Source organism: Lagenorhynchus albirostris, chromosome 1 (genome assembly GCF_949774975.1).
Source record: "Lagenorhynchus albirostris chromosome 1, mLagAlb1.1, whole genome shotgun sequence".
Lineage (NCBI taxonomy): Eukaryota > Metazoa > Chordata > Mammalia > Artiodactyla > Delphinidae > Lagenorhynchus > Lagenorhynchus albirostris.
In genome coordinates, this window is record NC_083095.1 from 134,630,642 (window position 1) to 134,648,316 (window position 17,675).

The following is a 17,675-nucleotide window of genomic DNA, read 5'->3' on the forward strand; positions in this document are numbered from 1 at the left end:
AAAACAGTTACAGTGAAATTATTCACTATCATAAAGTAGTCAGTAACTACCCCCATCCTGAAGAATTTAGGCAACTGTCTCTCTTACTTGCTTGTCCCAACTTCTGGGAACTTTCAAAGTAAAAGTTTAATACGAAGGAAAGAAAAACACTCCAAAAAATTAAATTAGGGAGGAGAATCATGGGATTTTAAACTTTGTATATTCTCTTATGTTCCTGAAACTCAGAAATCTGTCTCCAATTCTTTGAATCTCCCACTGGGCTCAAAGTGCATCTTGTATATAGTCAGCTTTAAATAAGCACTTGCTGATTTAACAGAATTACAAGATCCAAGTTCTCATTTGGATTTTGGCTCCTCCAGAACTGCTCAAAGTCTAGTAATCTGTTAATGAGTTAACACTCGTTACACTCATTGGTCCTTACACTTCAGAAATGCTAAAGAGAAACATTTTAGCAAAAGGAGATTTGTAGATGACACTGAGTCACGAATTATCTAACGACCACCTTCCCTTTTAGCACCCCACTCTTCATTTTGGGGTGGAGAGTCTTGTCAGGAGGGAAGAAGGGAAGTTTTCATACTTGTAGATCAAAAGAAAGTACATTTTCTACAAGCACATAATAGCTATAAAAATGTTTGTTGGATGTCTAACACAAGACAGAAGTAGTTCTAGTACCTATGCAAAAAGTGAGCTAAGTATATATTAATGCATATTAAACTTTTCCTTAATATACACTTACTAAGCTTTTCCTTAATATATACTGTCAGCAGCATTTACACCTAAAAAAAGTAGCCAATTCTACTTTTGTACTGTATCATTTTATCAACTCTACTTCTGTACTGTATCATTTTATCAATATGTATTCCAAGCGCTTATTGCTCTTTGCCTCCAAAGAGTTGCTGCTGAATATTGAGACAATCCAAGAACACTAAAAAAATAATAATAATCTAAGAGTCATCTAAAGATAAAATGCCATATACATGGGCATAGTAATATTTTCAACTTAAAAAAATTTTCAATTGCCAAAGTTGTATAGCAAACAGTATCCTAAGCTCAGCCTCTTCAGGCATTCAATTTATAGAATTTTTGTTTTACTAGAAGGTTCCTGCAAGAATGTTTGCCAGCTAACCTCCCCACCCACAGTCTATGATGATCACTTAATTGCTTTGAGGGGACAACAGATTCCATTAATCAGTACTTAAGGGGACAACAAGTAACATTAATCACACAACATGATTCTTAAATCATATGACATGATCCAAAAAACAGAGATGAGAAATAAAATTTTTATATTATAGTCAAATTCTTGATAATGACATTAAAAAAAAAGACAGGCTTATCAGCCCACACAGAACAATCATAATCCTCCCCTTTCGAGGTAAGGAAAGGGGCAATGGATTCTAAGAACAGAGCCCTAAGAGAGGGATAAAGAAAATGCTGACATTTAAAACCAGTTTCTTAAGATAATGTTCTCTCAATACAGACAGAAACAACCCATGGTCATCTAGAAGTAGAAGTATTTTCTTTGTGGATGACTGGGGCACAAAGAATACTTCTTACTATATCAACCAATAAAGCATCTTCAGTTGCCTACAAACAGCTCTCTCACAATATATTGTATTATCATCAAATAATCTTTCTGATTCTCACTACACTACACCCTGGACTAAGCAAGAAAGATGGTCAAGTTTCGATGGCTCAATAATATAGCTCATAAAAATACCAGTGGACTGGGAATTGTATATTACCCTAAATTGCCTACATCTTGCTAACTTACTGTATTTTCCTATCTCATTCATTCATTCAAAAATATCTACTGCATATATAGTATGGATGCTAAAGCACTGAACCAGACACAGAGCATACAATGAAGAAAACTGACATGACCCTGCCTTCATGATGTTTACAATCCAGTAAAGATAACAGATGTTAAACAAATAAAGTGGGGGATGGAGACCCAGAGTTCTGTGAGTAGGAAAAACCAGGAGGCTTATTTTAAATTTGCTGGTCAGGAACAGCATATCTAAAAGTGACACACAGGCTGAGACCTGCAGGAATTGAAGTGTGGGTGGGAATAACATTCCAGGCAGAGGAAATGTATATGGAAGTCATGAGGAAAGAGTCTGCTCGGCACTAGGGGCTGAAAGACAACTAGTGGGGCATTAGCTCAGAGAGGAAAAGTGTAGCAACAAGATGACTGAAGAGGAAAGCAAGGGCAAGATCACAGAGGGCGTGCAGAATATGGTAAGGACATCAACCTGTAGGAGCAGTGGGAAGACATGCGAAGAGCTTAAGCAGGGGAGCAACATAATCAGAACAAATTTGTAAAAGCTCACTCTAGAGAAGCTTTATGAATGAGGGAATAGAAGCAGGAGTCTGATCAGGAATCCTCTGAAGTGATCCAACTGGGAACTGATGGTGGTAGCAACAAAAATGGAGACAAGTAATTGGATCTGAGAACTCTTTAAAAGGGAGAATCAAAGGAAAATGAGGAAAAGGTGATGTAAAGAATGACTCCTAGGTTCATTAATTAAGATAAGCAAGACTGGGGAAGGGAAACTGAAAAGAAGATGGGTTCAAGTTTTTGTCCTGAAGAGTTTGAGATGCCTGTATAAGAGACATTCAAGTTGAGGTGTCAAGAAGGCAGAAGGATATTGGAAGCAGAAAAGACATAGGGATGTGAGATACGAACCTGGGAGTCACTGGCACATAGAAATATTTCAAAAGCCATGGGAGCTTTTTCAACGAATCATGCTAGAGCAACTGGACATTAGGCAAAAATCTATGACCTACACCTCATACCTTATGCAAAATTTAATTCAGATGATTCACAGACTTATCTGTAAACTGTAAAACCTTGAGGAAAAAAAGGTAGGAGAAAATCTTTGGGATCTAGGACTAGGCAAAGAGTTTTTAGATTTGACACCAAAAGCATATCTATATAAGGAGAAACATCTATAAATTTGACTTCATCAAAACTAAAATATTTTGTTCTACAAAAGATTCTGTTAAGAAGATGAAATGAAGCTACATACTAGAAGAAATTAAAAAACCACATATCCAGGGTTTCCCGGGTGGCGCAGTGGTTGAGAGTCCGCCTGCCAATGCAAGCGACATGGGTTTGTGCCCCGGTCCGGGAAGATCCCACATGCCGCGGAGCAGCTAGGCCCGTGAGCCATGGCCGCTGAGCCTGCACATCCGGAGCCTGTGCTCCGCAACGGGAGAGGCCACAACAGTGAGAGGCCCATGTACCGCAAAAAAAAAAAAAAAAAAAAAAACACATATCCAGCAAAGGACTATTATGTAGAATATATTTTTAAAACTTTCAAAATTCAACGAAATACAATCCAATTAGAAAACTGGCAAAAGACATGAACAGATATCTCTTGGAAGAGTATATAAAGCTGTCAAATAAGTACATGAAAGATATTCAACACTGGGGAATATTAGGGAAAGCAAGTTAAAACCACAATGAGACATCACTACACACCTAACAGAATGCCTATAATAAAAACAAGTGACATCACCAAATGCTGGCAAGGATGTGGAGAAAGTGTGTCACTCACACATTCTTGGTAAGAATGTAAAATGGTAAAGCAACTCTGGAAAACAGTTTGGTAGTTTCTTTAAAAACTCTATATGCAATGACCATATGACCCAGCAATTGCATTCCTGGACTTGTATCCCAGAAAAAGGACAATACATTCACAAAAAACACCTGTACACAAGTATTCATAGCAGCTTTACTTGTAATACCCAAACACTGAGATCAGTCTAGAAGTCCTAAAGCAGATTACTGGTTAACCAGACTGTGGTACATGGTGCACCGTGGAATACTACTCAGCAATAAAAAGGAACAAAGTAGTCAGATGCTTAGATGACTCTCTAATTATGAGTTAAAAAAAAAGCTAATCCCTAAAGTTTGCAATCCAAAAATGTATGATTCCATTTATGTAAATTGTTTTTGAAATGACAAAATACTAAGAATGCAGGACAGATTAGTGGTTGCCAGGAATTAAGGGAAGAGGGGGCATTACAGTAAAATGGGTATGGTTTAAAGGGGCCTCAAGAAGGATCCTCATGGTGTTGGAACTGTTCAGTACCTTGACTGTGGTGGTGGATACACAAACCTACTCAATATAGAACTTAATACACACATACACACACGAGTTATAAGTAAAACTAGGAAAATCTGAATAATCTCTACTTATCGTATCACTATCTCTGTATCACTGTCTCATACTGTATCACTGCCTCCTCGTAATATTATACTACAGCTTTGCAGAAATGGTACCACTGGGGAAAATAGGCAAAGGGTACAAGGTATTTCTATTATTTCTTACAACTGTGTGCAAATACACAATTAACTCAATTAAAATTTTAATTTTTAAAAAAAGGCAAAGGAGGGCTTCCCTGGTGGCGCAGTGGTTGAGAGTCCGCCTGCCGATGCAGGGGACACAGGTTTATGCCCCGGTCCGGGAAGATCCCACATGCTGTGGAGCAGCTGGGCCCGTGAGCCATGGCCGCTGAGCCTGCGCATCCAGTGCCTGTGCTCCACAACGGGAGAGGCCACAACAGTGAGAGGCCCGTGTACCGCAAAAAAAAAAAAAAAAAAAAAAAAAGGCAAAGGAATGAAGGGAAAAGAAAAAAGGACCCAGTACTAAATTCTGAAGAACTCCAACAGGTAGAAGTTAAGTGAACAAGGAGTTTCCAGCAAAAGAGACTGAGAAGAGGCAGTCAGAAGCCAAGGGAAAAATGTTTCAGTGTTGCTGAGAAATCTGATAATCAGATATGACAGAGCCTGAAAAGGGACTTCTGTCCAATACCAAAGTCCCTATCAGCTATACCAGTTTGTTAGGAACACTAACAGCCAATGCCAGACTACATGGGGCTGAAAAGTGAACAGGAAGTGAAGAGTGTGGTTATATACACATTGCTTGTGGGAATGTAAATGGTACAGCCACTTTGCAGTCTGGTACTTCATCAAAAAGTTAGTTACCAAAGGACCTAGTGCCTCCTCACATAGGTATATGCGAAAGAGAAATGAACATATGCACACAGAAGCGTGTACATGAATATTCACAGCATTATTCATGATAGCCCAAGGGTGGAAAAAATAAATGTCCATGCATAAATAAAATGGAATGAAGTATTGATACATCCTGCAACGTGGATGGACCTTGACAAATTTTTTTTAATATAAATTTATTTTATTTATTTATTTTTGGCTGTGTTGGGCCTTTATTGCTGCACACAGGCTTTCTCTAGTTGCAGCGAGCAGGGGCTACACTTCATGCGGTGCGCAGGGCTTCTCACTGCGGTGGCTGCTCTTGTTGCGGAGCATGGGCTCTAGGCACATGGGCTTCAGTAGTTGTGGCACGCAGGCTCAGTAGTTACGGCACACGGGCTTAGTTGCTCCACAGCATGTGGGATCTTCCTGGACCAGGGCTTGAACTCATGTCCCCTGCATTGGCAGGCAGACTCTCAACCACTGCGCCACCAAGGAAGCCCACAATTTTGTTAAGTGAAAGAAGCCAGTCACGAAAGGCTGTAATTTGTTTGGTTCCATTTAAATGAAATGTCCAGAACAGGCAAATCCAGAGAGACAGAAAGGAGATTAGTGGCTGCTGGTGGGTGGGGTGTAGGAGGGAGGAATGAGAAGTGATTGCTAATGGGTACAGAGTTTCTTTTGGAAGGTGATGGAAATCAGTGGTAAAGGTTGCACAACTCTCAGTATACTAAACCACTGAATTATACACTTTAAAAGGTAAGTTTATCATATGTGAATTGTATCAAAATAAAGCTGTTATGTTTAAAAAATTTTTTTGACTATGACAAGAAACAAATAAGGGAGTAGCTAGGAGATGTGGGATATAAAATATCTGGAACAAAAATTGCTTAATAATCTATCCAGAGTCACAGTGTTCAAGCTTTAGCCTTATTCTAAGATTGCAAGCTCTGTTCTATCAGGCTTCACACTTTTTAGTTCTTTAGTTCTTCCCGTGTCAGCCAGTAATTCTTCCTCTTTACTTAATAGTAGATTGTTTTTTTGATTTTGCCTCAAAATCACTTAGATTCTGCCTGAAATCAGCACTCACCTTTCATTCATCTTTCCATTCCCATTACTACTGTACCGATTTAGGTTCTCATCACTTCATCCTAAGACAGTGGCCTCAGCTCTAGTTAACAAGGCTTGCATTCTTCCAGGTTTTGTGAATATAAGTTTGTCCTGTAGTCTCTTCTACTGTCACCATATTTATCGTTCTAAAACATTCTCTTTACTGTTATGTCCCTGTTCCTGAACCAGTTACAGAAAGATAAATTCAATATCCATGGGAAATAGTTTGCTCACCAATCCATGCTCCTATATAATTATAAGATATTGTCAACACAATTTCTTATAATTCTTCTATATGAATTCTACCCCTCTTGTGTTATAGCTCAAACTGATCTGGTACACTCTGAATACATCATGCTCTTTCCCAAATGAGTGACTGTGTTTACTTTTCGCCTATATAGACAATTTTCCTTCAACCTCCGTCAGTTGACCAAACCCCACCCAATACTTCATGGCCTAGCTGAGATCCCATCTACTTGTCCAAGTCTTCCCAGATCACTATCGCCAGAAGCAATCTCCTTCTCCTTCAACCTCAGAGAACTTAAGTCCATATTTAACATTTGACAATCAGTTGAGTACTCAATACTTTTAATCTTTTACGATTGCTGGCTTTTCGTATAATGGAAAAATACTTTATTAGAAGTTAGAAGATTTATCTGGATAAGTCACCAGCTTATTATTCCAGTTATTCACTTGAATTATGGGAAAATAACCCCATTTGGTAAAAGGAATCAAAGAGAAACTGTTCAATATATAACAGATTTTTAAACTGAAAATGGCATTATTCATAATTTCATGTGTTTTCTCTACAACAAGGTGGTAAACTACTAAGATCATAAATTCTTAAAATTCTTGGGATTTTTCACAACAGAATGTGAAAAATCTATGTCAAGTTTACATGAGATTTCAAAATGATCTGATAAAAATATTTTTATATATTTATCCTGAATTTACAAGAAGTTTCCAAATATTTTCCTCAATCATTTATAGCCACCCAGATTGCTTTAATCTAAATGAAACTATTACTATATCAACCATAGAGATGATCAGAGGACTGGATATTTTTAGGTTTTAATCACCATAATATGTCTCACAAAGTGGAATTGATTAGCTGAGCATATCAGAATTCTCAAATTAGTTTAACTGCTCTTACTTTGAGGATCTACAGAACATTTCACAACTAACCTAGGTACAAATTCTGATCTTTTCCCCATCCTTCATATGACTTCTAATCACCAAAAGGCAATATAAGCTTCAATTAAAAAATGGATGACAATTACCATTTGATCCTACCAAACTGAGACAACTACCTTTAGAAGATCAATGACCAGCTCCATAGGCTCATGAGATTTCCTGTATTATTCCTAGGATCATAGGCATGTGGGAATCACTCTAATCCTAACTTTCTCTAAACCCTCAATCACATCTTACATTTGAAAAACTTGCGATTTTTTAAGGTGAAGTATATACAAATAGAGGTCATTAAAAACTCTACCTGTAAACATAATGGTTTATGCCAATGATTCTCAAATTATGGTTCCCAGCCTAGAACATCAGCTTCACCTGAGACCATCTAATACATGCAAATTCTTAGGCCCTACCCCAGTCCTACTGCATCAGAAACCTTGAGGTAAAGCCCAGCACTCTAGGCATCCTAGCATTTAACTACCCCTCCAAATGATTCTGATGTAGACTATCAAAGAAAACAATCACTTAAACTTACCCTCCTGAGAGAACAGGTAACACCACTCGAACAAATGGAGGATCAAATGGAAAGTTATCCTAAAAAACAAATAAGCAAGTTTAATTTTAAGAATATCCTTAATACTGTATTATTTAGACGATTTAAAAATACTCTATAGCCCAGTCACTGAGCCGCCACCAAGGACTCAGCAGCCTCCCCCTTGAGCCCCCTCGCTTCCCAACACTCTGTCCCCACAACCCGCCTTCTCCAGCCGCCGCCTTCCACAGGCCGTTTCCACCGAGGAAAAGGGATTGCATCGTATGCCCACTATCCAGAAGCTCCACACTATCTACCCCTTTGCTGATGCAAGGGTGATGATCTGCTTCCTGCTGGCACTGAGGATTATATCCATATAAGAATTCAACAGGAAAACGGCAGGAAGACCCTTACTACTGTCCAAGGGATCACTGATGATTACGATAAAAAGAAACTAGCGAAGGCGTTTAAGAAGAAATTTGCTTGCAATGGTACTGTAATTGAGCATTCAGAATATGGAGAAGTAATTCAGCTACGGGGTGATCAGGACAAGAACATCAAAAATATATGCCAGTTCCTCGTAGAGACTAGACTGGGTAAGGACGATCAGCTCAAGGTTCATGGGTTTTAAGTGCTTCTGGCTCGCTGAAGCTTAAGAGAGGATTTCCTTGCAATGAGTAGAATTTTCCTTCTGTCCCCTGTCACAAGTTTAAAAACCTCACAGCTTGTATAATGTAACCATTTGGGGTCTGCTTTTAACTTGGACTAGTAACTCCTTCAGGCAATAAACGAAAAAGAGCCAAAAAAAAAAAACATTAAAAAGAAAAAAAAAGTTTATAAAGAATGTATACATTTATTATCTAATGATGAATGAGGGTCATAAACATAAAAATAGTCCTCCAAAATGAAATGAAATGAAAACGAAAGCTAACATAAATGAAGTTAAGATCAGGCCCAACAAAAACAGAAATATAGATCAATGGAACAGGATAGAAAGCACAGAGATAAACCCACGCACATATGGTCACCTTATCTTTGATAAAGGAGGCAAGATTATACAATGGAGAAAAGACAGCCTCTTCAATAAGTGGTGCTGGGAGAAATGGACAGGTATATGTAAAAGTATGAAATTAGAAGACTCCCTAACACCATACACAAAAATAAACTCAATATGGATTAAAGACCTAAATGTAAGGCCAGACACTATCAGACGCTTAGAGGAAAACATAGGCAGAACACTCTATGACATAAATCACAGCAAGATCCTTTTTGACCCACCTCCTAGAGAAATGGAAATAAAAACAAAAATAAACAAATGGGACCTAATGAAACTTCAAAGCTTTCACACAGCAAAGGAAACCATAAACAAGACCAAAAGACAACTCTCAGAATGGGAGAAAATATTTGCAAATGAAGCAACTGACAAAGGATTAATCTCCAAAATTTACAAGCAGCTCATGCAGCTCAATAACAAAAAAATGAACAACCCAATCCAAAAATGGGCAGAAGACCTACATAGACATTTCTCCAAAGAAGATATACAGATTGCCAACAAACACATGAAAGGATGCTCAACATCATTAATCATTAGAGAAATGCAAATCAAAACTACAATGAGATTATCATCTCACACTGGTCAGAATGGCCATCATCAAAAATCTAGAAACAGTAAATGCTGGAGAGGGTGTGGAGAAAAGGGAACACTCTTGCACTGTTGGTGGCAATGTAATTTGATACAGCCACTATGGAGAACAGTATGGAGGTTCCTTAAAAAACTGAAAATAGGGCTTCCCTGGTGGCCAACAGTCCGCCTGCCGATGCAGGGGACACAGGTTCGTGCCCCGGTATGGGAGGGTCCCACATGTGGCGGAACGGCTGGGCCCGTGGGCCACGGCCGCTGGGCCTGCGCACCCGGAGCCTGTGCTCCGCAACAAGAGAGGCCACAATGGTGAGAGGCCCGCGTAACGCAAAAAAAAAAAAAAAAACCTAAAAATAGAACTACAATACAACCCAGCAATCCCACTACGGGGCATATACCCTGAGAAAACCATAATTCAAAAAGAGTCATGTACCAAAATGTTCATTACAGCTCTATTTACAATAGCCAGGACATGGAAGCAACCTAAGTGTCCATCAACAGATGAATGGATAAAGAAGATGTGGCACATATATACAACGGAATATTACTCAGCCATAAAAGGAAACGAAATTGACTTATTTGTAGTGAGGTGGATGGACCTGCAGTCTGTCATACAGAGTGAAATAAGTCAGAAGGAGAAAAACAAATACCGTATGCTAACACATATATATGGAATCTAAGGGAAAAAAAAATGTCATGAAGAGCCTAGGGGTAGGACGGGAATAAAGACACAGACCTACGACAGCATGGACTTGAGGATATGGAGAGGGGGAAGGGTAAGCTGTGACAAAGTGAGAGAGTGGCATGGACACATACACACTACAAAATGTAGGGTGGATAGCTAGTGGGAAGCAGCCGCATGGCACAGGGAGATCAGCTAGGTGGTTTGTAACCACCTAAAGGGGTGGGATAGGGAGGGTGGGAGGGAGGGAGATGCAAGAAGGAAGAGATGGGAACATATGTATATGTATAACTGATTCACTTTGTTATAAAGCAGAAACTAACACAACATTATAAAGCAATTATACTCCAATAAAGATGTTAAAAAAATAAAATAAAAAGATCAGGCCCAAATAGGACAGTATATTGTAAACTTAAGAAACACACAGAGATAGCCTCACCCACCAGAGGGCAGCCAGCAGAAGCAAGAAGAACTACAATCTTACACCTATGGAACAAAAACCACATTCACAGAAAGACAGACAAGATGAAAAGGCACAGGACTATGTACCAGATGAAAGAACACTATAAAAGCCCAGAAAAACAACTAAATGAATTGAAGATAGGCAACCTTCCAGAAAAAGAATTCAGAATAATGACAGCGAAGATGATCCAGGACCTCGGAAAAACAATGGAGGCAAATATCGAGAAGATGCGAGAAATGTTTAACAAACATCTGGAAGAATTAAAGAACAAACAAACACAGATGAACAACACAATAAGTGAAATGAAAAATACACTAGAAGGAATCAATAGCAGAATAACTGAGGCAGAAAAACGGATAAGTGACCAGGAGGACAGAATGGTGGAATTCACTGCTGCACAACAGAATGAAGAAAAAGAAAGGATGAAAAGTAATGAAGACAGGCTAAAAGACCTCTGGGACAACAATAAACGCAACAACATTTGCATTATAGGGGTCCCAGAAGGAGAAGAGAGAGAGAAAGGACCCAAGAAAATATCTGAAGAGATTATAGTCAAAAACTTCCCTAACATGGGAAAGGAAATAGCCACCCATGTCCAGGAAGTGCAGAGAGTCCGATATAAGATAAACCCAAGCAAAAACAGGCCGAGACACATAAATAATCAAATTGGCAAAAATTAAAGACAAAGAAAAATTATTGAAAGAAGCAAGGGACAAATAACAAACAAGGGAATTCCCATGAGATAAACAGCTGACTTCTCAGCAGAAACTCTACAAGCCAGAAGGGAGTGGCATGATATACTTAAAGTGATAAAAGGGAAGAACCTACAAGCAAGATTACTCTACCTGGCAAGGATCTCATTCAGATTTGATGGAGAAATCAAAACCTTTAGAGAAAAGAAAAAGCTAAGAGAATTCAGCAGCACCAAACCAGCTCTACAGCAAATGCTAAAGGAACTTCTCTAGACATGAAACACAAGAGAAGAAAAGGACCTACAAAAACAAACCCAAAACAATTAAGAAAATGGTCATAGGAACATGCATATCGATAATTACCTTAAATGTGAATGGATTAAATGCTCCAACCAAAAGAAACAGGCTTGCTGAATGGATACAGAAACAAGACCCATATATATGCTGTCTACAAGAGACCCACTTCAGACCTAGGGAAACATTCAGACTGAAACTGAGGGGATGGAAAAAGATATTCCATGCAAATGGAAACCACAAGAAAGCTGGAGTAGCAATACTCATATCAGATAAAATAGGCTTTAAAATAAAGAACGTTACAAGAGACAAGGAAGGACACTACATAATGATCAAGGAATCAATCCAAAAAGATATAACAATTATAAATATATATGCACCCAACATAGGAGCACCTCCAATACATAAGGCAACTGCTAGCAGCTTTAAAAGAGGAAATCGACAGTAATACAATATTAGTGGGGGACTTTAACACCTCACTTACACCGATGGACAGATCATCCAAACAGAAAATAAGAAAGGAAACACAAGCTTTATATGACACAACAGACCAGATACAACTGATATTTATAGGACATTCCGTCCAAAAACAGATTACACTTTCTTATCAAGTGCGCACGGAACATTCTCCAGGATAGATCACATTTTGGGTCACAAATCAAGCCTCAGTAAATTTAAGAAAACTGAAATCATATCAAGCATCTTTTCTGACCACAATGCTATGAGATTAGAAATCAATTACAGGGGAAAAAACATAAAAAACACAAACACATGGAGACTACACAATACATTACTAAATAACCAAGAGATCACTGAAGAAATCAAAGACAAAATCAAAAACTACCTAGAGACAAATGACAATGAAAATACAACGATCCAAAACCTATGGGATGCAGCAAAAGCAGTTCTAAGAGCGAAGTTTATAGCTATACCAGCCTACCTCAAGAAACAAGGAAAATGTCAAATAAACAATCTAACCTTACATCTAAAGGAAATAGAGAAAGAAGAACAAACAAAATCCGAAGTTAGCAGAAGAAATCATAAAGATCAGAGCAGAAATAAATGAAACAGAAACAAAGAAAACAACAGCAAAGATCAATAAAACTTAAAGGTGGTGTTCTGAGAAGATAAACAAATTTAATAAACTTTTAGCCAGACACCTCAAGAAACAGAGGAAGAGGACTCAAATCAATAAACTTAGAAATGAAAAAGGAGAAGTTACAAAAGACATCACAGAAATACAAAGCATCCTAAGAGACTACTACAAGGAACTCTATGCCAATAAAATGGACAACCTGGAAGAAATGAACAAATTCTTAGAAAGGTATAACCTTCCAAGACTGAACCAGGAAGAAATAGCAAATATGAACAAACCAATCACAAGCACTGAAATTGAAACTGTGATTAAAAATCTTCCAACAAACAAAAGTCCAGGACCAGATGGCTTCACAGGTGAAGTCTATCAAACATTTAAACAAGAGCTAACACCCATCCCTCTCAAACTCTTCCAAAATATTGCAGAAGAAGGGATACTCCAAAACTCATTCTATGAGGCCACCATCACCCTGACACCAAAACCAGACAAAGATACTACAAAGAAAGAAAATTACAGACCAGTATCACTGATGAATATAGATGCAAAAATCCTCAACAAAACACTAGCAAACAGAATTCAACAACACATTAAAAGGAACACATACCACGATCAAGTGGGATTTACCCCAGGAATGCAAGGATTCTTCAAAATACGCAAATCAATCAATGTGATAAACCATATTAACAAATTGAAGAAGAAAAACCATATGATCATCTCAATAGATGCAGAAAAAGCTTTTGACAAAATTCAACACCATTTCTGATAAAAACTCTCCAGAAAGTGGCCATAGAGGGAACCTACCTCAACATAATAAAGGCCATACACGACAAACCCACAGCAAACATCATTCTCAATGCTGAAAAACTGAAAGGATTTCCTCTAAGATCAGGAACAAGATAAGGAGGTCCACTCTCACCACTATTATTCAACATAGTTTTGGAAGTCCTAGCCACAGCAATCAGAGAAGAAAAAGAAATAAAAGGAATACAATTTGGATAACAAGAAGTAAAACTGTCACTGTGTGCAGATGACATGATACTATACATAGAGAATCCTAGAGATGCCACCAGAAAACTACTAGAGCTAATCAATGAATTTGGTAAAGTTGCAGGATACAAAATAATGCACAGAAATCTCTTGCATTCCTATACACTAATGATGAAAAATCTGAAAGAGAAATTAAGGAAACACTCCCATTCACCATTGCAATAAAAAGAATAAAATACCTAGGAATAAACCTACCTAGCGAAACAAAAGACCTGTATGCAGAAAACTATAAGACACTGATGAAAGAAATTAAAGATGAAACAAACAGATGGAGAGATATACCATGTTCTTAGATTGGAGGAATCAATATTGTGAAAATGACTATACTACCCAAAGCAATCTACAGATTCAATGCAATCCCTATCAAATTACCAATGGCATTTTTTACAGAACTAGAACAAAAAATCTGAAAATTTGTATGGAGACACAAAACACCCCGAATAACCAATGCAGTCTTGAGGAAAAAAATGGAGCTGGAGGAATCAGACTCCCTGACTTCAGACTATACTACAAAGCTACAGTAATCAAGACAATATGGTACTGGCACAAAAACAGAAATATAGATCAATGGAACAGGATAGAAAGCCCAAAGGTAAACCCACGCACCTATGGTCAACTAATCTATGACAAAGGAGGCCAGGATATACAATGGAGAAAAGACAGTCTCTTCAATACGTGGTGCTGGGCAAACTGGACGGCTACATGTAAAAGAATGAAATTAGAACACTCCCTAACATCATATACAAAAATAAACTCAGAATGGATTAGAGGCCTAAATGTAAGACTGGAGACTACAAACCTCTTAGAGGAAAACACAGGAAGAACACTCTTTGACATAAATCACAGCAAGATCTTTTTTGATCCACCTGTTAGAGTAATGGAAATAAAAACAAAAATAAACAAATGGGACCTAATTAAACTTAAAAGCCTTTGCACAGCAAAGGGAACCATAAACAAGACTAAAAGACACCCCTCAGAATGGGAAAAAATATTTGCAAACGAATCAACGGACAAAGGAGTAATCTCTGAAATATATAAACAGCTCATGCAGCTCAATATTAGAAAAACAAACAACCCAATGCAAAAATGGGCAGAAGACATAAATAGATGTTTCTCAAAAGAAAATATACAGATGGCCAAGAAGCACATGAAAAGCTGCTCAACATCACTAATTATTAGAGAAATGCAAATCAAAACTACAATGAGGTATCACCTCACAGCAGTTCGAATGGGCATCATCAGAAAATCTACAACCAACAAATGCTGGAGAGGGTGTGGAGAAAAGGGAACCCTCTTGCACTGTTGGTGGGAATGTAAATTGATACAGCCACTATGGAGAACAGTATGGAGGTTCCTTAAAAACCTAAAATAGAATTACCATATGACCCACCAATCCCTCGACTGGGCATATACCCTGAGAAAACCATAATTCAAAAAGACACATGCACCCCAATGTTCATTGCAACACTATTTACAATAGCCAGGTCATGGAAGCAACCTAAATGCCCACTGACAGACGAATGGATAAAGAAGATGTGGTACACATATACAATGGAATATTACTCAGCTATAAAAACGAACAAAACTGGGTCATTTGCAGGGACGCGGATGAATCTAGAGACTGTCATACAGAGGGAAGTCAGTCAGAAAGAGAAAACCAAGTAACGCATATTAATGCATATCTGTGGAACCTAGAAAAATGGTACAGATGAACCAGTTTGCATGGCAGAAGTTGAGACACAGATGTAGAGAACAAACGTATGGACATCAAGGGGGGAAAGTGGCGAGGTTGGGTTGAGGGGGGTTGTGGGATGAATTGGGAGATTGGCATTGACATGTATACACTGATGTGTATAAAATAGATGACTAGTAAGAACCTGCTGTATAAAAAAAATAAAATTCAAATGAAAAAGAAATACACAAAGGTGTTCCATGTCCAACAGAACTATATAAAGGAACCATCCCAATAATGATTGACTAGGTAATTTGGATCGATCCTCTGGCTAAGAATTAGAAAAGGTAGACAAAAATGTACAATTACAGAGCTAAGATCAGGAAGAGAAAGGGAACCCCAGAGAGTGGGGCCTTTTCTTTCCCTTTGGGTTTTCTTTCAATTACAGGAGAGGAAGATAAGAGGTTAAGAAGCTAGGGCTAAGAAGATAAAAATTGGATCTCAGGGTCCACCAAGGGAGACCTTTATTAGGCTCCAACACTTTAGGTTGGGACCCTGAAGGACAAACCACAAACTGCCCTGATGGAATGAAGCCAATCTTTACATCATCTCAATGCCTTTCTGGATTCAGTGATCCTGGATTGCTACTGCCCAAGCACCTGACAGGGGCAAAGGTACATCTTCTCTGTAGAGCAACAGCATCTAAGGCTTCGAATTACCTCTCTAATTTTTCATATATAATATCTATCATCAAAAATAACCAGTCAGAAAAGACTTAAAGACAGCCATGTGAGGCCTGGTCTTCTTCAACTTGAGGCTCCACGTGAGTTGCCTGCATGCAAAGAACAGCTCCTCCAGGTTCCTTCCCTGTGCTAAATGTGGCCCTGCAGCTTGTCAGTACCCTGGGCGGTGCTTGTGGCCTCGGTGACCTGGGTGCCCGCGTGTCTGTGGTACACCCAAACCAGGGGTCTGTCTAGCTTCTGTAAAGTCTCCAGGGAAAGCCATTTTTTCAATGCCTACAATGGAATGGCAAGGCCTCTGATAAGCAGGTGTAGAAGATATGCTTGCTCTTCAGGCCACAGTTCAGAAGAGGGGACCTTCAACATGGCGGAGGACTAAGACATGGAGATCACCTTCCTCCCCACAAATACATCAAAAATACTTCTACAATTGGAACAACGTCTACAGAACACGTACTGAACCTTGGCAGAAGACCTCAGACTTCCCAAAAGATGCCTGAAGGCGACCTACACGCACAAGGGGGCCAAAACAAAAGATGAACAGCAGGAGTTGTGCAAACAGAGAACGGGAAATTTCTCCGTGCAGCCTCAGGAGCAGAGGATTAAATCCCCACAATCAACTTGATGTACCCTGCATCTGTGGAATACCTGAATAGACAACAAATCATCCCAAAATTGAGGCAGTGGACGTTAGAAGCAACTGTAGACTTGGGGTTTGCTGTCTGCGACTGATTTGTTTCTCATGTTTACCTTAGTTTAGTTTTTAGCTCTTCTTATCGGGTAGATTTGTTTATTGGTTTGGTTGCTCTCTTCTTTTTTAATTATTTTTTTATGTTAGTATTTTTTTTTAATTTTAATTTTCTTTCTTTTTTCCCCCCTTTTCTTCTGAGCCATGTGGCTGACAGGGTCTTGGTCTCCAGCCAGGTGTCAGCCCTGAGCCTCTGAGGTGGGAGAGCCGAGTTCAGGACACTGGACCACCAGAGACCTCCCGACCCCCCATAATATCAACTGGCGAGAGCTCTCCCAGAGATCTCCTCCTCAACGTTAAGACCCAGCTCCACGCAATGGCCAGCAAAGCTCCAGTGCTGTATGCCCCATGCCAAACAAGGCAGGAACACAACCTCACCCATTAGCAGAGAGGCTGCCTAAAATCATACTAAGTTCACATACACCCCAAAACCCACCAACACACGGCACTGCCCACCAGAGAGACAAGATCCAGCCCCACCCACCAGAACACAGGCACTAGTCCCCTCCACCAGGAAGCCTACACAACCCACTGAACCAACCTCACCGACTGTGGGCAGACACCAAAAACAATGGGAACTAAGAAGCTGCAGCCTGTGAAAAGGAGACCCCAAACACAGTAAGTTAAACAAAGTGAGAGGACAGAGAAATATACAGCACATGGAGGAACAAGGTAAAAACCACCAGTCCAAACAAATGAAGAGGAAATAGGTAGTCTACCTGAAAAAGAATTCAGAATAATGAGAGTGAACATGATCCAAAATCTTG

At 39.0% G+C, this 17,675-nt stretch overlaps 1 protein-coding gene and 1 pseudogene across 3 annotated transcripts in view; one reads left to right on the top strand and one right to left on the bottom strand.

Annotated features, from left to right (window-relative positions):
* The window catches only part of UBE2Q2 (ubiquitin conjugating enzyme E2 Q2), a 69,964-nt gene that overhangs the window by 9,408 nt on the left and 42,881 nt on the right, over positions 1 to 17,675 (bottom strand). For all 3 annotated transcript variants that reach the window (XM_060154958.1, XM_060154968.1, XM_060154954.1), the window contains one exon: positions 7,839 to 7,897. In XM_060154958.1, the coding sequence (XP_060010941.1) occupies positions 7,839 to 7,897 (59 nt within the window). The remainder of the gene's footprint in view (positions 1 to 7,838; positions 7,898 to 17,675) is intronic.
* LOC132532085 (eukaryotic translation initiation factor 1-like) lies at positions 8,120 to 8,576 on the top strand (annotated as a pseudogene).